The following is an 18,593-nucleotide window of genomic DNA, read 5'->3' as shown; positions in this document are numbered from 1 at the left end:
CCGGCCGTGCCCTTTTATACCCCGCCTGCTCTCAAACCAGCCTGGTCCGGCCTCTTGGCCCGCCTCCCTCACTTTATCATTGGTCTGTGGCCATAACCCTGCCTTTCCATTGGACCCTTCTGGGCTCAGCAGGTTAGGCTGTGCCTCGGAACGCTGGGTTCCCAGATGGCCGATTTCTATTGGCCGCACCACTGGCCAATGAAGGTCGACCACGCGTTGTGGGGGACGCCCACCGGTGAAGTGGGGGGCCTCGAGCCCCTCAGGCCAGGTCATGTGACCAGACCTCGGCCCAGCCCCGCCCTCCCCTGCGCGCGGCGTTCGGGATCTAGGCGTTTAAAGAACACGCGCGAGCTGTGATGTTCCGTGAAGCTAGGGTCCGGCTCCATTCTAGACTCCGCTCAACCCTTCTACAAGGATGAGTGGGCAAGGTTTTCCTAGCGTCTTTCTATTCTGAGTTTGGAGAACCCCACCACTCCCACCTTCTCTTTCTCTTCCTTCCCACTCCTCTTCCCGTCCTCCACCCGCCTCCCTCCCCCCCCGCCTTCCTCCCCACCCCTTCTACCCACCCCCCCCCCGCCCCCCAGAGGGCACCGAGCCCTGGGGCTTCACTTCCTCCCAGCGCCGGAGCCGTGCAGGCCTGGGGGAAGAGTGCCTGTTCTCTTCTCCGTACGGCCCCCGTAGTGACCTGGCAGCCTGTAAGACTGCTTCTGTGTGAGCTGGGGCAAGTCATTCAACCTCTTTGAAATCACAGGATCTCTTGAAAGGCCAGGAGGAGCGACCCCGGCCAGCTGCTGTCCGGCAGAAATGCTTTCCAAGCTTTTAGGGATTTTTTGGAACAGAGGGAAGGACCCTGACGGCTCAAAAGATGTGACGATAGGCTGTGGTTCCTCTCGCTGCAGCCTGTCCTTTACCTCCCTCCCATCCCCGCCCCCCAGCCGGTAAATGAAAGGGGTCGCCGCCTTGTGGTCTCCCGCAAACGGCCTGCTTTTGCAATTAAACGGCTGAATATGAGCGGGCAGGGGGTTCCGTTGGGGAGGAGAAAAAAAAAGAGACAGATGGTGAGGAAGATAAGGTCCAAGAGAGGTGGGTAGGACCCCTGAGACTAGAGCCTTCTTCTGAGGCCGCCGGCACATGACAGACAGTGACTGACACCGGCTCCATACCCCTAGGCTGCAGGAAGGAGGAAGGAGAACTGGGACTTTCCCAAACTGAGCAAATAGGCTCTGGACTTGGGAAGTAGGAATAAACTTGGCCGGGGGGTGGGGATTCTGGCAAAAGAGTGGGGAGGGGGCTCTTCCCCTCCAGTGGTGGGGACTCGAAAGGGAGGTATGACTAGTTTTGAAGAAGTTGGGGTTCTACTCCTTCCCCCAAACAGTATGGCGTATAACCCAAAGTGTTCCTCGCTGATGAAACCCACACCCACCAAGTCTGGGATGACCACGCTAGGCTTTGCACTGACGTTCCTGCTACCTTCCCTCTCTCCCACCATGTGTCATGGACACAGGGGCTTGGTGCTTCTGGACAGTAGAATCTGTGCCTATCCTGTTCACCTGACCATTCCACAATGTCTCCTATAGCACGAGGCACAGAACAGGCTTAAAACCTACTTGATACCTTGATATATATATATATATATATATAAAACCTACCCGATATGTGACAGAAGGAAGGGACAAAGGACTCTTGCTAGAGCAAGAGTGGAGAAAGCAAAAATGGAGAAAGTGCTTTTTTGGGGGGCAGTACAGAGTCTCCGTATCTGTGCGGGGGCTTGGGGGAGGCGTCTCCTTGTGCTGGCTTCTCTTGTTGCAGAGCAGGGGCTCTAGGGTGCAAAGGCTTAGTTACTCTGCAGTATTGGAATCTTCCCAAACCAGTAGTTGAAAACCCTGGTCCCTCAACATTGACAGCTAAATTCTTTTTATTTTTTTTATTGAAGGATAATTGCTTTGCAGAATTTTGTTGTCGTCTGTCAAACCTCAACATGAATCAGCCATAGGTATACATATATCCCCTCCCTTTTGAACCTCCCTCCCATCTCCCTCCCCATCCCACCCCTCTAGGTTGATACAGAGTCCCTGTTTGAGTTTCCTGAGCCATACAGCAAATTCCTGTTGGCTGTCTATTTTACAGGTGGTAATGTAAGTTTCCATGTTACTCTTTCCATGCATCTCACCCTCTCCTCCCCTCTCCCCATGTCCGTAAGTCTATTCTCTATGTCTGTTTCTCCATTGCTGCCCTGTAAATAAATTCTTCAGTACCATTTTTCTATATTCTGTATATGTGTGTTAGAATACGATATTTATCTTTCTCTTTCTGACTCACTTCACTCTGTATAATAGGTTCCAGGTTCATCTACCTCATCACAACTGACTCTAATGCATTCCTTTATATGGCTGAGTAATATTCCATTGGGTATATGTACCACAACTTCTTTATCCATTCATCTGTCGATGGACATCTTGGTTGTTTCCATGTTCTAGGTATTGTAAATAATGCTGCAATGAACAATGGGATACATGTGTCTTTTTCAACCCTCGTTTTCTCAGGTTATATGCCTTAGGAATGGGATTGCTGGGTCATATGGTGGTTTTATTTCTAATTTTTTAAGGAATCTCCATACTGTCTTCCATTGTGGCTGTACAATTTACTTACATTCCCACCAACAGTACAGAGCATTCCCTTTTTTCCACATCCTCTCCAGCATTTAGTGTTTGTAGACTTTTTGATGATGATCATTCTGACTGGTGTGAGGTGATATCGTGTAGTTTTGATAGTTTTGATTTGCATTTCTCTAATAATGAGCGATATTGAGCATCTTTTCAAGTGATTGTTAGTATGTCGTCTTTGGAGAAATGTCTATTTAGGTCTTTTCCCCAGTTTTTGATTGGGTCATTTGTTTTTCTGGTATTGAGTTGGCAGGAGAATTCTTAACCACTGGACCACCAGGGAAGTCCTGGGAGAAGTGCTTTGAAACTAAGATGAGACTTTGAGGAATGCATTCTGAATTTTTGTCAGGACCTCACTATATGTCCAGAATCGGGAGATATTAGTAACCCCATTTTCCAGGCTCAAGTAACAGTTGTGATGGCTGAATGAGTAAATAGGGCTTCCCAGGTGGCCCAGTGGTGAAGAATCCACCTGTCAGTGCTGGAGATGGGAAGATCTCCTGCAGAAGGAAATGGCAACCCAGTCCAGTATTCTTACCTGGAAAATTCCATTGACAGAGGAGCCGGGTGGGCTCCATGGCCGGGGGAGGGGAGGTGGTCACAAAAAGTCGGACACAACTGAGCCACTAAACAACAACAAATGAATAAATGCATGCTGCTTAGACTAGCACTTGACTCAGAGTTCTTACTCAATACCAGCAAATACTGCATACATGTGTGTACCAGCAAATACTACATTAAGTACTATTGTACCTACTTCTCAGTTACCTGGGCTCATATCATTTCCATCCAAGGGAGGAAACAGGCACAGAAAGATGAAGTGATTTTGCTGGGTGACAAAAATGGCAGATCTGGGATTAGACTCTACTTGTGCTGCCTAATGTAGTCTCCACCATTGACTATAGCCACGTGTGACTATTGCCTTTTGAAATGTAGCTGTTAACTGAGATGAGCTGTAAGTGCAAAATATACATCAGAATTTAAAGACAATATGAAAAAAAATGAAAATATTTCACTAATATTAAATAATGAAATGAAAGTTTGGACAGCTCAAGTTCTATAAATTCCTCAAATTAATACCACCCCCTTTAATTTTGTATTTAAAAATTTTTATTTATTCTTGGCTGTGCTGGGTCTACCTTGTGGCACACAGGCTTTCTCTGGTTTCAACGAGCAGGGGCTACTGTCTGGTTACAGCACCTGGGCTTCTTGCTGCAGTGGCTTCTCTGCTCAGGAGTTGTGGTGCACTGGCTCCAGAGCACATGAGCTTCGTAGTTGCAGGGCAAAGGATTTAGCTGCTCTTCAGCATGTGGAATATTCCTAACCACTGGACTACCAGGGAAGTCCTGACCCCTTTTGTTTTAAACATCAACAATTAGGGTAAAATTATATTTGTATCTCAAATTACATTTCTTTGTTTTGGCCAGGCCTGAGGCATGCCAACCAGGGATCAAACCCATTCATTCTGCAGTGGAATTGTGGAGTTCTAACCACTGGAAAGGAAAAGGCAATGGCAACCCACTCCAGTCCTCTTGCCTGGAAAATCCCATGGACGGAGAAGCCTCGTAGGCTGCAGTCCATGGGTTCGCTAAGAGTCTGACACGACTGAGCGACTTCACTTTCACTTTTCACTTTCATGCATTGGAGAAGGAAATGGCAACTCACTCCAGTGTTCTTGCCTGGAGAATCCCAAGGATGGCAGAGCCTGGTGGGCTGCCGTCTATGGGGTTACACAGACTCGGACACGACTGAAGCAACTTAGCAGCAGCAGCAGCACCAACCACTGGAAAGTGAAACTTTCCAGTATTCCCTCAGTAGGGTCTGACTCTTTGCAACCATGTGGACTGTACCCCGCCAGGCTCCTATCCATAGAATTCTCCAGGCAAGAATACTGGAGTGGTTGCCATTTCCTGCTCCAGGGGCTCTTTCTGATCCAGGAATTGAACCCAGATTTCCTGCATTGCAGACAGATTTTTTACTGTCTGAGCCACCAGGTCAGACCCCCTAACCACTGGACCACCAGGGAATTCCCAGTATCTTGAATTGCTGATATGCACTACAAATGATTTCCCTGACATTGATCTTCTCAGAGTAGGGGTGTGGGGGAGGGACGGCAGGCTCTGGAGCGTTTATGATTTCTGACACTATCTCCACCAATTCCTTGCAGAACCCTTGCGCAAAGCGTATCACCCAGCTTCAGTTTTCATCAGTGAAATGTAGATTATATCCGTATGTACAGCACACAGTTTGGAGGAAAGTGAAATAAAGACCCCTGAAGCACTTAGCACTGGCCTGGGGACAAGGGAGAATGACCATACAAGTTAGCAGCTACTTTGACAATAGCTAGTCTTATTTTTATAGGGCTGGTCCCTACCCAGTCTCCCTTTGAAAATTTGAAAGTAGTTTACATCAGCGGTTTGACTATGTCTGGAGTCCACCACCCAGAGCCTTCCTGTGGGGTAAGAAAGAATTCCTCCAAGGGCTGACTGTTTCAGGCCCAGAGAGAGAAGTCCAAGGTCACACAGCCCACTGCAGGTGGAGCTGTGTGAAGTTTAAAACAATGCTGTGAGTCTGCCTTTGAGGGCATTAATTTGATCTCTCTGGTAAACCAGACACCACTGCTGCTGCTGCCAAGTCGCTCCAGTAGTGTCCAACTCCGTGCGACCCCATACACGGCAGCCCACCAGGCTCCCCCGTCCCTGGGACTCTCCAGGCAAGAACACTGGAGTGGGTTGCCATTTCCCTCTCCAATGCACGAAAGCGAAAAGTGAAAGCCAAGTCGCTCAGTCGTGTCCGACTCTCCGCGACCCCATGGACTGCAGCCCACCAGGCTCCTCCGCCCATGGGACCTTCCAGGCACCACTGCTACTGCTAAGTCGCTTCAGTCATGTCCGACTCTGTGCGACCCCATAGACGGCAGCCCACTAAGCTCCCTCGTCCCTGGGATTCTCCAGGCAAGAACACTGAAGTGGGCTGCCATTTCCTTCTCCAATGCATGAAAGTGAAAAGTGAAAGTGAAGTCGCTCAGTCGTGTCCAACTCTTAGCGACCCCATGGACTGCAGCCTTCCAGGCTTCTCCGTCCATGGGATTTTCCAGGCAAGAGTACTGGAGTTCCAGGCACCACTAGGGGGTCCCTAACCCCTCTGACGTGCTTGTGACACGCTCAAAATGGCGGCACCCCGAGCCCTGCAAAATTGTCCGCCACATTCAAGATGGCGACGCAAGCGCGCCCCACCCCCCAATCCTCGGGGCCGATTCCGGTTCCGGTGGTTCTGGTCGCCGGCAGGGACACGCGGAGCGCACTGGGAGCAACCATGGCGGACGGTCCGGTGGCGGAGGTGCTGCTGCGGCGGCTGGAGGCGGCCGATGGCGGCCTGGACAGCGCGGAACTGGCGACCGAGCTGGGCGTGGAGCACCAGACTGTGGTGGGCGCCGTGAAGAGCCTGCAGGCGCTGGGTCAGGTGAGCCGGGCGGGTGATACTGGGCTTCCTCGCTTTTGCATATGCAGTTCCTTCGCCTGGAGGGCTCTGCCTCCAGACCAGATTCTCTCAGTCCTGGTTAGGGGTGATTGTATCCGTGTCCAGCCCAGAGTGCGCAGGCGGGGAGTCAGGAAAGAGTGAAGACCCAGGCACGCGGACGCTCCCGTGCAGTAAATGTCCATTGAGGCATTGATTAATTTTGAGGGGGTGGGGAGGAGGATGGGGGACGAGAAAGACGCAATCGCTGCCTTCGCGCAGGTTGCGGTGTGATGGATGTACTCAAGTGACCGGAGTAATGGAGGAAGCAAAGGGAATTCGGAGGTGTTAACTGCCACAGCCTTGAGGATCAGGGAGAGCATCCCAAAGGAGATGACACCTGAATCCGGTTTCTGCACTGAGTACAAAAGCCATGGCACTTTAGCGATCAATGGGGTGGGAGTGGGGGACAGGTAGTGAGAGAGACACTGCAGAGCCAGATTTTGCAAGGCCTTCTAGGTCTTTATCTCACAGGGGTACTAGGGGGCCATGGCAGGAGCTGGAACCTGTCAGACGTGCTTACTGCCTACATCCATCTTGGCAGGGGCAGGACAGGAGGCAAAGGGACAAGGGCAGACACTGGCATATCCCCAAACTAGAGGGTAGCTGGACTGGAGAAGGGGTTCAGGTGAAGGAATGAAATTGAGTTCATGGCAAGGTAGGGAGAGCCAGAATGAAGCCCGGCCTTCTAATTTGGACAAGTGAAGGGTGGTAGATCCAGAAGGAGAGGATGCTGATGGACCCCTGGGCCACCCAGCAGCCTGGATCCATGAAGCTAGGACTCAGAAAACATAGCTGGACTGTTTTTTCATCAAAATCATATAATGTGCCCTTTCTGGCCTCAGCTTTTTTTTGACTGAGTCGGGTCTTAGTTGCTGGGATCTTTCCTTGTGGCCTCCAGACTCTCCGGTTGTAGCCCTTGAGCTTTCTTGTTTTGAGACATATGGGATCTTAGTTCTCCAACTGGGGATTGAATTTCAGGGATTGAATTTGTGGTCCCTGCACTGCAAGGCAGATTCTTAACCACTGGACCACCAGGGAAGTCCCTGACCTCAGCTTTATTTTTCATTCAATCTTTGATGGAACCTTAGATTTACATAAGAGTAAGAGGATATGTGGAGACAGAAATAGTAACCCATCCACTATTCTTGCCTGGAAATCCCATGGACAGAGGAGCCTGGCGGGCTAAGTCCATGTGGTCGCAAAAGAGTCAGACACAGTTTAGTGGCTGAACAAACAAACAAGGTGATACGTAAGATGTAACTCTTATTTATTCCCAGGTTGAAGATACGGGACAGCTTCTAAGCATGGGTCAGAATCTTAATCAGTGTCACCAGAAGGAACAGGCAAACCTGAATTAGAAATTAGGCACCCAGGCTGCAGAGCCTGAGGTTGTCAGCGCAAAAAGGGAGTGAAGCTATGGTGTGTGGGATGACAGTACCTTGATTGATGTGAAACTGACATTTGTGTAGGCTACAGAGGGTTAAGTAGTGGCAGTTTAATGTGGTTCATTGTAAGAATGATGATGATATTAATCGATAGTAGTAGTTAGGTTTATTGCACTTGCTGCATTCTAAGTGTTCTGCATCCTTTCTTTGTTTTTGTTTGTTTGTTTGTTTGGCCCCAGTGGGCGGCATGCAGGATCTTAGTTCCTGGATTAGGGATTGAACTTATGCCCCCTTCACTGGGAGCTTGAACTGTTAACCACTGGACTGCCAGGGAAGTCCTCTGCATCTTTTCTGTTTAGTTACACCTCAAAACAACTTGCTGAGCTAAAGCCCACCACACCTTTTTCTCACACATAAGAAATTTTGCTCAGGGAGGTTAAGCCGTTTTCAGCAAGGTCACACAGTAGGTGAGGAGCAGAGCTAGAAATTAGAATGACATGGGAGCCTAGGCTTTCTGGGTGTAATGTGGATCCCTGGGGTTTTTCTCTGACACCTGAGTACTGAGATGCAAACACATAAATCATTTCATCTAAGACTTTAAAAATCTTTCCAAGGTTCAAAAGTGGTGGTCCAGTGGCTAAGACTCCACGCTCCCAATTCAGGGCACCTGGGTTCAATCCCTGGTCAAGGACCTAGGTCCCACATGCTGAAACTAAAAGATGCCACATACCACAAGGAAGGACTTCCCAGGTACTGGTGGTAGAGAACCCACCTGCCAATGCAGGAGACACAGGAGAGGCAGGTTTGATCCCTGGGTTGGGAAGATCCCCTGGAGGAGGAAATGACAACCCACTCCAGTATTCTTGCCTGGAGAATCCCATTGACAGAGGAGCCTGGCAGGTTACTGTCTATGGGGTCACAAAGAGTTGACACACACACACGAAAATGCTGCATGCTGCAACTAAGACCCAGCACAGTTGAATAAATAAGTACTTTTTTTTTTTTAAGTGATGGAATTTGTTCTTTTTCAGGCAGGTAATAACCCTTAGTACTCTACCCTGCTCTCAGAGGTGTGAATCATTTTTGTCATTATCCTCATGTCACAAAAGATCAACCGAGACTCAGCAAGGGCAGATCACTTTGCTCGGGAGTGGTACAGCTGGGATGCGAAGCTGGCTTCAGAGGCCGTGCACCCCCAGTGCTGTGGCGAGGGGGTACCTGGATCTGACCCCTGTCCCCGCTGTGCCCCCCTGTCATTCTACAGATCATTGAGACTGAGCTACGCTCCACCAAGCGCTGGGAGCTTACTGCTGAGGGTGAAGAGATTGCCCAGGAGGGCAGCCACGAGGCCCGGGTGTTTCGCAGCATCCCCCCAGAGGGCCTGCCCCAGAGCGAGCTCATGGTAGGAGCCTGAGGGGGCCGGGGCCTCAGGAGGTGTGTTGGGGTGACGGCAGCCCTCGTGCCCGTGCCCCCCTCACTGCAGCCTTGTTTCCCCAGCGACTGCCCAGTGGCAAGGTGGGCTTCAGCAAGGCGATGTCCAACAAGTGGATCCGGGTGGACAAGAGTGCTGCTGACGGGCCCCGGGTGTTCCGAGTGGTGAGTCCCTGCTGGAAGGCGGTGGGCCAGGTTGGTCGGGCAGGTGGGCCCCTGGCCCTCAGGGTCTCTCATACCCACCCCTGTGGCAGGTGGACAGCGTGGAGGATGAGGTGCAGCGCCGGCTCCAGCTGGTCCGGGGTGGGCAGGCTGAGAAGCTGGGAGAAAAGGAGCGGAGTGAGCTCCGGAAGCGGAAGCTGCTGACTGAAGTGTGAGTGGGTGCCACCCCCAGGCTCACACGTGGGTCACTTGCCTGGCCCTGGAGTGGGGGAGGGGACAGGGAGGCGTTCTGCCCATACCGGGCCGGTGTGCTATTGGGCTCCTCCCCGCCCCGCTTTACACTGGGGTGGTCAAATGCACTTGCCACACTCATGCCCCGACAGGCCCTTTACCTGTGCTGTGCTTCTGCCCAGAAAGACCCTCTCACTGTTCTTCAAGGCAAGTTCTGACATCATATCTCTGTTCACATGTCAGCTTAGCGAGGCCACCACCCTAACACCCTTTCCTCCCTTCGACTTCCATAAAAGTTCCACACTCCTGGTCTCCAGCCCTTTTGCCCTCCCTGTTTACTTCCTCTACAGTCCTAAGCACTGCCTAGAATTTAAATTAAATATTTATTTACTGGTTTTTGGCCGTGCCGCACGGCATGTGGGATCTCACTTCCCAAACCAGGAACCAGAGCCATGCCCCCTGCATTGGAAGAGTGGAGTCGTAACCACTGGATGGCCAGGGAAGGCAATCTGGATGGCCAGCACTGTCTGGACTTGATTGGGCTCGGGCCTCTGCTGTCACAGGGCCGATGTCTCCTCGAGCAGATGCAGCAGTTACAAGAACGCAGACTGGAGTGGGGCTGCCCAATTCACCTCCCAGCTCTGCCGTGTGTTAGCTGTGTGACCTTGACTGAGTTACCTGATCTTTCCAGGCCTCTGTTTACACATATGTGAAATGATCCCTTTTCACACATAGTTATGGGGTGACTTTATAGAACAGAGCCTAGTGTAGAATAAGCTCTCTAAACTTGACCTATGAGGGGATGTACCTGACTGTGCAGTGCTTAAGATTCCCAAGCTTCCGGTGCAGGAGGCATGGGTTTGATCCCTGGTCAGGGAACTTGGATTCCGATGCCATGCAGCAAGGCAAAAAAGTTTTTGTTTTAATTTTTCATTTTTAAAAAGGGCTTCCCTGGTGGCTCAGCTGGTAAAGAATCCGCCTGCAGTGTGGGAGACCTGGGTTCTATCCCAGGGTTATAGGAAGATCCCCTGGAGAAGGAAATGGCAACCCACTCCAGTACTCTTGTGTGGAAAATCCCATGGACCAAGGAGCCTGGTAGGCTACAGTCCATGGGGTTGCAAAGAGTCGGACATGACTGAGCCACTTCACCTTCTCTGGTGGTCTTTGCTTAAGAATCCATGCTTCCATTGTAGGGGGCATGAATTCCATTCCCGGTCAGGTAACTAAGATCCCCCATGCCCCACGGTATGGCCAGAAAATTAATAAATAGGCTAATTTGACCTATTATTATCACTCATAGCTCTATGGTTAGTGCCTTGAACAGGCCCTAGCACATAGTAGGTTCTCAATAAATGTTGGTTGAATGAGTACATGCATGAACATAGGGATGTAGGTGGAGCTAAATAAGGGTTTCAGGAGACAGTAAGTGTCAGGGAGAAAATGGCAGCAGAGTTACTTGGCGGGTGAAGTGGGGTCAGCATCAATTGGGGGGTCAAGGGAAACCACTTGAAGGAGGTAACAGCGATGTCCCCTGGCCTCAGGACTCTGAAGACCTACTGGGTGAGCAAAGGTAGTGCCTTCAGCACCAGTATCTCCAAGCAGGAAACAGAGCTGAGCCCAGAGATGATCTCCAGGTAGGGGGCGGCCCCAGGGTTGGGCACTGGTTGGGGGAGGGTGGTAGGCAGCTCCCACCATGCCCACGTAACCTGCACCATGCCCCCCCATAGTGGCTCCTGGCGGGATCGGCCCTTCAAGCCCTACAATTTCTCGGCCCATGGCGTCCTCCCTGACAGCGGCCACCTGCACCCGCTGCTCAAGGTCCGCTCCCAGTTCCGGCAGATCTTCCTGGAGATGGGGTGAGCACGGGCCCGGGGGTGGGGCCAGCCCAGGCCAGGGGCACAGGCAGGGCAGTCAGGCTGTGTCTCCCACTAGGTTCACCGAGATGCCAACCGACAACTACATTGAGAGCTCCTTCTGGAACTTTGACGCACTCTTCCAGCCCCAGCAGCACCCGGCACGTGACCAGCATGACACCTTCTTCCTGCGAGGTGGGTGCGCCCTGCTGCCCATGCCACCCAAGGGGCCGGGCCTGGGCAGAGCCTTTCGGGGCAGCCTTCCATCTTACAGGAGGACTCCATCCTTCTCAGGGTGGCCAGCAAAGCCTGTGTGAGCACTGTCATCAGCTTCTGTGACCTTCCGCCTCCCCTCCTCTCGCCTCAGGGTCTTTGCTGTGTGTTCTGCCGAGAAGTGTCTTCTCCCAGGTCTTCATGACCGCCTCTGGAATCAAATCTCTGCTCACATGTCACCTCAGAGAGGCCCCCGCTGACATGCCCTTGTCCCCCCAGGTTCCTTTTTTTTTTTTCTTTTCTTGGGCTGCACCAGGTCTTTTTTTTTTTTTTTTTAATTATTTATCTGGCTGTGCTAGGTCTTAGTTGTGACACGTGGGATCTTCAGTCTTTTTGCGGTATGTTGGATCTAGTTCCCTGACCTGGGATTGAACCCAGGCCCCCTGCATTGGAAGCACAAAGTCTTAGCCTCTGGACCACCTGGAAAATCCCTGTATCAGGTCTTAGTTGCAGCACATGGGATCTTCATTATGGCATGCAGGATATAGTTCCCTGACCAGGGATCGAACCCAGGCCTCCTACATTAGGCATGTGGAGTCCTAACTACTGGACCACCAGGGAAGTTCCCCTCTCCAACCAAGCTCTAAAAAGCTTCTCACTGCTAGTCTTCAACTTTGGTTCCCATTTCTTCTTTCCACAGTCCTCAGTGCTCTCTGAAATTGCAGGACTTTTCAAAATAGTCATTGTCTCCTCACCACCAGGAGAGCAGACAAGGCTCTTGTGTGCCTGTTATCCAGCCAGGAGCAAAACGTCATTGTCATCATCACGGCATCCAGAGCTTAACCAGGGCCATCCATGGTGGTCCAGTGGTTAAGTTTCCAGACGTCCACTGCAGGGGGTGTGGGTTCGATCCCTGGTCAGGGAAGTTGCAACAGCCAGAAAAACTATTCTAAACAAAACTTACTGGCCTGCCACTCTCCTAGTCTTCCTACCAACTACAGGAAGTAGACTGTCAGCCCCCTTTTGCGGATAAGGAAACTGCGGCCCAGAGAGGAGACATCACTTGCCCAGGGTCACAGCTTGTAAGAGGTGGAGCTAGGAATGGATGTGTAGCTTTTTGGGTACAGTAAAATTGTATTTCAGGAAGGGAATCATAAGAACTTGCATATTCATGTGGCATAGGGTCACTGAGCTCCTGTGCATTGACTTCTCTGTTAAACCTCTGGGTCACAGCCACAAATGAGACAGAAGTCCTTGCCCTTGAGACCCTCACGTCCTCATTGGGCAAGATGTGCCTTAAATCCTGAGTAAGGAAATGGCATCCTACTCCAGTATTCTTGCCGGGAAAATCCCATGGATAGCCTATGGGGTCAAGAAAAGAATCAGACGTGACTTAGTGACTAAACAACAACAAGCTGTAAGCATGGCGATGCAAGATGGCAGTAAATGAGATGGAGGAACTGACATTGTGTTGGGGGTGTACATGGTCAATTTAAAATAAAGGCTGCTAGGATTTGGACTTCTTTGGAAGTCTGTTGGTTAAGACTCTGTACACTATGCAGGGGGCGTGAGTTCAATCCCTGGTAGAGGAACTAAGATCTCACATGCTGTACAGCATGACCAAAAAAATTTTTTAAAAGGCTGCTTAAGCAAAGATAGGAGAAGGTGACGGAGGGAGCTACATCTGGGGAAGGAAAGTTCCAGGCAAAGGGAATGGCCAATGCAAAGGCCCTGAGGCTGGCACATGCCTGGTGTGCTTACAGATTGGCAGGGAAGCCCTGTGGCTCGAAGAAGTGATCAGTTAGGAGTGGGAGGAGGGAATTCTCTGGTGGTTCAGTGGTTCACACTCCATGCTTTCACTGCCATGGGCATGGGTTCAGTACCCGAGTTGGAGAACTAAGTCCTGCAAGCCCTGCAGCATAGCCAGAAAAAAAAAAGGGGAGGCAGGACCAGGGAAGGTTCTGGCAGAGGAGGGGTATGAGTGACTGCTTCAGGTGTTCCCAGGTGCCCTCTAGCAGTTAGAGAGGGCAAGCGAGGGAGCTGCCTAAGTCACTGTTTTCCTTGTGGTGGCTATTGAGTAATGCTCATTATTTATTTATTTGGCTGCGCCAGGTCTTAATTGCGCCATGTAGGATTTTTAGTTGCAGCAGGTGGGATTTAGTTCCCTGACCAGGGATCGAACCCAGGCCCCCCGTGCATTGGGAGCTCGGACTCTTAACCACTGGACCATCAAGGAAGTCCCAAGAAATGCTCCTTGACTGACCAGATGTTGCTCTGTCCTGCCCAGATCCAGCCCAGGCTCAGCAACTCCCAATGGACTATGTCCACCGCGTGAAGCGGACCCACTCTCAGGGCGGCTATGGCTCACAGGGGTAAGGGAGGACCAGGACTTTGGGTGGGGAAGAGGCTGGGGACCGAGAGCTGCATCATAGACTTCCTTGCATGTCCCCCTGAAGGTACAAATACAACTGGAAATTGGACGAGGCTCGGAAAAACCTGCTGCGCACACACACCACGGCAGCCAGCGCCCGCGCCCTCTACCGCCTGGCCCAAAAGGTGTGGCAGGGCTCCGGCAGCATTGGAGGGAGGGGCTGGGTTGTCATACTGACCTCCTCACCCATGCCCGGGCCTGGCCTGCCTGTCACCCCCAGAAGCCCTTCACTCCGGCCAAATACTTCTCCATCGATCGAGTGTTCCGGAATGAGACCCTGGATGCCACTCACCTGGCCGAGTTCCACCAGATCGAGGGCGTCGTGGCTGACCACGGCCTCACGCTGGGCCACCTCATGGGTGTCCTGCGGGAGTTCTTCACCAAGCTGGGTGAGCAGGCAGGCCAGAGTGGGTGGTGTTGGTGGGTAACAGGAAGACGCCTTGGTTATCAGCCCGATTGTCCCTCCAACTCTGTTTGCCTGCCTCCCCACCCAGGTATCACCCAGCTGCGTTTCAAGCCAGCCTACAACCCCTACACTGAGCCCAGCATGGAAATATTCAGTTACCACCAAGGTCAGGCTGGAACCCGGTACTGGGGCAGGGAGGGAGGTCTCGGGCTGCCCACGGCTCAGCCCAGCTTCCTATTCCTGAGGACCCCACCTCCTGAGCTCATTGCCATGCCTAGTATCACCCACGTGAGCCGCCCCATCGTGTTCCTGCCTCCACAGGTCTAAAGAAGTGGGTGGAGGTTGGGAACTCTGGAATCTTCCGCCCTGAGATGCTGCTGCCCATGGGGCTCCCTGAGAATGTGTCGGTCATTGCCTGGGGTCTCTCCTTGGAGCGGTGAGTACCCAAGCCACTTAGGGTGTCGGCTGCCTCACTCGGGTGACTTGTCAGGCATGGGGGCCTGTAGACTTGCAGCCCCCTCCATTGATTCATTCATTTGAGAACTCCTTAGTGAGCACCTGCTGTATGCCCATTCTGTGCTGTGGTTACAACACACATCGCTGCTCTATGAAGCTGGGGTGCTAGTGGACCAAGGAGGATGAGAATTGATAAGATAAATAAGTAAATTGAACAAATAAAGCTTAGAGTATACCCAAAAGCAGTGTTATGGGGCTTCCTTGGTGGCTCAGTGGTAAAATCTGCCTGCCAGTGCAAGAAACATGGGAGACTCAGATTCAATCCCTGGGTCAAGACGATCCCCTGGAGAAGGAAGTGGCAACCCACTCCGGTATTCTTGCCTGGGAAATCTCACAGGTAGAGGAGCCTGGCAGGCTACAGTCCATGGGGTCACAAAAGGGTCGAACCTGATTGAGCAACCAAACAACCACAACCTCAGAAGTAATGTTAGAGCAGAAACACAGCAGGGAGAGCTAAGGAGATGTCAGGGAAGGCCTCTCAGAGGAGGTGACATCTGAGCAACAAATGGAGGTGGCTGAATTGGTAAGCTGTGAAGATATCTGGGGAAGGGTGGTCCAGGCAGAGGGAGTAGCCAGTGCAAAGGCCCTGAGGCTGGAGCAGGCCTGCTGTATATGGAGAACACTGAGGAAGCCAGTGTGACTGGTGGGAGGAGGGAGTGAGTGAAGGGGGAGAGTGGGAAGAGAGGGATGAGGGAGGTGACAGGGCAGATGGTGTGGGGCCTTTTGAGCGCCAGGGAGGGCTGGGGCTTTTACTTCTGGGAAGGTAGCAAGAGAGGTTCTGATCAGAAGAGACCATGATTTAAACCCTGTGTTAAACCCTGTCCCCGCCCCCCTCCAAGCCCGACGATGATCAAATATGGCATCAACAATATCCGGGAGCTGGTGGGCCACAAGGTGAACCTTCAGATGGTGTACGACAGTCCCCTATGCCGCCTGGATGCTGAACGGGGGCCCCCTTCGACACAAGAGGCTGCGTGACATGAGCTGCCCCCCATAGGCCACCTTCCCCAAGACCCTGCTGCCCCCTTGCATCCTTGCCAGTGACCCCCTTGTATTTATGAGGCCTCTGTGAGGCCCATCCCCCTGCCCCGGTATCTCCTCTTCCCGATCAGCCCCAGGGTCCCGGGGACAGGGGAGTGGGTAGCAGGTTCATTCTGTTGTCCACCCGTGAGGGTGGGCCTTGGGGAGCCCTGCAGGCCAGCTGTTGGCTAATAAAGTGGGCATGTGCCCTCATCTGGTGCCTTTCCTTAGGGGTGAAAGGTGCTGGAGCCCCGGGTATAAGACATGATGGGTTGGAGGTCTTGGATCCTGGGGACCTCCTTGGCCAGCCTGAGCCATATCCCCACCAGGGAAGACTGGCTCCATCAAGCATTCACCAGGTTACTTCCTGGTGCCAGGTCTCTTCTAGGTGAAAGGGATAGAAACGCCTACCCCTGTGGAAGGGGGGGAAATCCAGGGCGGTGGTGGGGCCCTGGGAGCCAGGATTCCCATTGATTGGGAGTCAAGCATTGGTGGGATGGGGTGGATAGCCTTATTTATTTATTTTTGGCTGTGCTGGGTCTTTATTGTGGCCTGAGGGTTTAGTTGCCCCAGGGCATGTAGGATCCCTGACCAGGGATTGAACCTGGGTCCCCTGCATTGGAAGGCAGGTTCTTAACCACTAGACCACAAGGGAAGTCCCAAGCTGAGCCTTTAAAACTGCTTTTTGTTGTTGTTGTTAAAGAGCAGTTTAGTTTTAGGTTCATAGCAAAATTAAGTGACAGGTACAGAGATTTCTCAACCCCCCTGCGTTGAAGGCATCGTAATCACCCACGGTCCATAGTTCATTTCGGTTGACTCCCCATGTTGTATGTGGCTTTGGATAAATGTATGCTGACATGTGGGCTTCCCTGGTGGCTTATTGGTAAAGAATCCATTTTCTTGCCAATGCAGGTTCGATCCTTGGGTCAGGAAGATCCCCTGGAGGAGGAAATGGCAACCCACTCCAGTATTCTTGCCTGGAGAAATCTCCTGCAGAGGAGCCTTGCGGGCTACAGTCCAAAGGGTCACAGTCAGACATGATAGTGACTGAGCACAAACGCCTGATGACCTATATTATGATATCCTAATGTTTCATAAATTTCACTTCCCTAAAAGTCTCCTGTGTTACACGAATTCATCCCTTTGTCTTCCCCCTAAAAAGCTACTCTTAAAAAAAAAAAAAAACCAACCTCGTAAGGATTTCACATGAGCCCAGAATAGAAACATGAGTGAATAGGATAAAGTTCCACGAGCCTACCACTCACACTGACTAGTGAGCACACCTGTTTCTGTGAAACTATTTCAAAGCAAACCCCGGGAATTCCCTGGTGGTCCAGTGGTTAAGACTTCAAGCTTCCAGTGCAGGGGGTGCAGGTTAGATCCCTAGTTAGGGAACTAAGATCTGATGTGCCACTAGGCCTGGAAATCCCAGCAATCTTGTCACCCACCCCAGAGCAGCACACTTGGGAAACATGGACAGCTTTTTATGTAACCATGAGGTCACTTTTATGCCCAGTGCAGTTAGCAGTCAGCTGGGTTCTCTTTGGTCTCAGGGCCTGTGGGTACCAATCTTACAAGGGCTCCTCACTCAAATCTTTTATTTCAAAGAAAATAATCCAGTCATACAGAAAAATATTTCTTCATTCAATAAAGGTGCATCTCTTTTAAGTGCCAGCAGTGGGCAAAGTTGTTTCAGGTCCCTGCCTTTTAAGAGCTGACACTGTGTTATCTGTGGATGAACAGATAAATACAGAAATGGAGGGAAGAGTAGAAGCCATGTAAAAAATAAAGGTTAGTGAGGATGAAACATATATAATACAAAGCATAATAAATACCCAAGAATCCACCCCTAGTTCTTTTGAATCTGAACAGATATTTGCACTGGATCTTTCACTTAGATCTCTGTGACTAATGTTTTAAAGACCCTTAGGAGCTTGTTCTAGTTTGTTTTGCCCCCCGCCCCACTAAGATTGCCCCCTCCTGAATCGTATTTATTACTCTCTTGTGCTTTTAAACTTTTGCTATTTACATGTTACTTTAACAAGACATGGTTTCATTTTGCATGTTTTCAAAAAAGTTACACAAACTGTGCACCATAAAAATCATCCTGCACCTTCTGTGTTGCCTTTGTTTTGTTTTCTTAATTTTTGGCCGCATGCAGGATGTTAGTTCCCCAACCAGGGGTCAAACCCGTGTCCCCTGAAGTGGAAGCTCGGAATCTCAGCCACCGGACCACCAGGGAAGTCCCTGTGTTGCCTTTGTCTTGATTTGGTCCTTATGTTTGTGTGCACATGTGTGTGCATGTTTAGAAGTTAAGTCTGAGATTTTTCTCCTTAGATAATCCTGGAATCTTCAAATCTGATGCTGCAGGAAGATATAACATATTGTAGCTCTGCTACAAGATACTAATGTTAGCTACTGTTCATTAAACTCTGTGTGTTCCAGATGTTTACCCCTGAAACCCTTACAAATGGTCTTGTGTTTTTGACTATTTCACCTTGGTAATAGACAAAGATGAGTTCTGTGAGTGAGTGGCAGTTTAATGATCACCCCTGTTATTGGTTAAGAGACAGCCCAGATTCAAACCCCTAGGGCTTTCCAGAACATAGGTGTAAAGGGGGGTGTGCTGTAGTGTGTGGCCAGGGACAGAGCCCTGAACAGAAGGGCTGAGCATGTGTGTGTGTTTGGGAGTTGGGGGAGAGGGGGTGGATTCCAGCTGTCTTCCCCTCGTGGACACTGACATAAATACAAAAATGAAGGGAG

The 18,593-nt window shown here is 51.1% G+C and overlaps 1 protein-coding gene across 1 annotated transcript; it reads left to right on the top strand.

Annotated features, from left to right (window-relative positions):
- Positions 1-5,933: 5,933 nt before the first annotated feature.
- On the top strand, positions 5,934-16,043 carry FARSA (phenylalanyl-tRNA synthetase subunit alpha). Its single transcript, XM_006041555.4, has 13 exons — positions 5,934-6,125; positions 8,832-8,969; positions 9,065-9,163; positions 9,253-9,371; positions 10,933-11,025; positions 11,119-11,247; positions 11,324-11,439; positions 13,745-13,829; positions 13,914-14,013; positions 14,109-14,277; positions 14,383-14,460; positions 14,616-14,730; positions 15,650-16,043. Exons 1-13 carry the CDS (start codon positions 5,979-5,981, stop codon positions 15,786-15,788), a joined length of 1,527 nt encoding a protein of 508 aa, XP_006041617.3. The 5' UTR covers positions 5,934-5,978; the 3' UTR covers positions 15,789-16,043.
- The last annotated feature ends 2,550 nt before the right edge of the window (positions 16,044-18,593 follow it).

This window comes from Bubalus bubalis, chromosome 9 (assembly GCF_019923935.1).
Source record: "Bubalus bubalis isolate 160015118507 breed Murrah chromosome 9, NDDB_SH_1, whole genome shotgun sequence".
NCBI lineage: Eukaryota > Metazoa > Chordata > Mammalia > Artiodactyla > Bovidae > Bubalus > Bubalus bubalis.
Note: the sequence above shows the minus strand (reverse complement) of the source record. Positions and strands in the feature narration are given on the sequence as shown.

What these genes read in the sequence shown, in the direction of transcription:
- FARSA (XM_006041555.4), top strand. Translation starts at nt 5,979, where the DNA reads ATGGCGGACGGTCCGGTGGCGGAGGTGCTGCTGCGGCGGCTGGAGGCG. An exon ending in GCCTGCAGGCGCTGGGTCAG is followed by an intron (nt 6,126 to 8,831) that starts GTGAGCCGGGCG and finishes GTCATTCTACAG; the next exon opens with ATCATTGAGACTGAGCTACG. An exon ending in GGCGGCTATGGCTCACAGGG is followed by an intron (nt 13,830 to 13,913) that starts GTAAGGGAGGAC and finishes GTCCCCCTGAAG; the next exon opens with GTACAAATACAACTGGAAAT.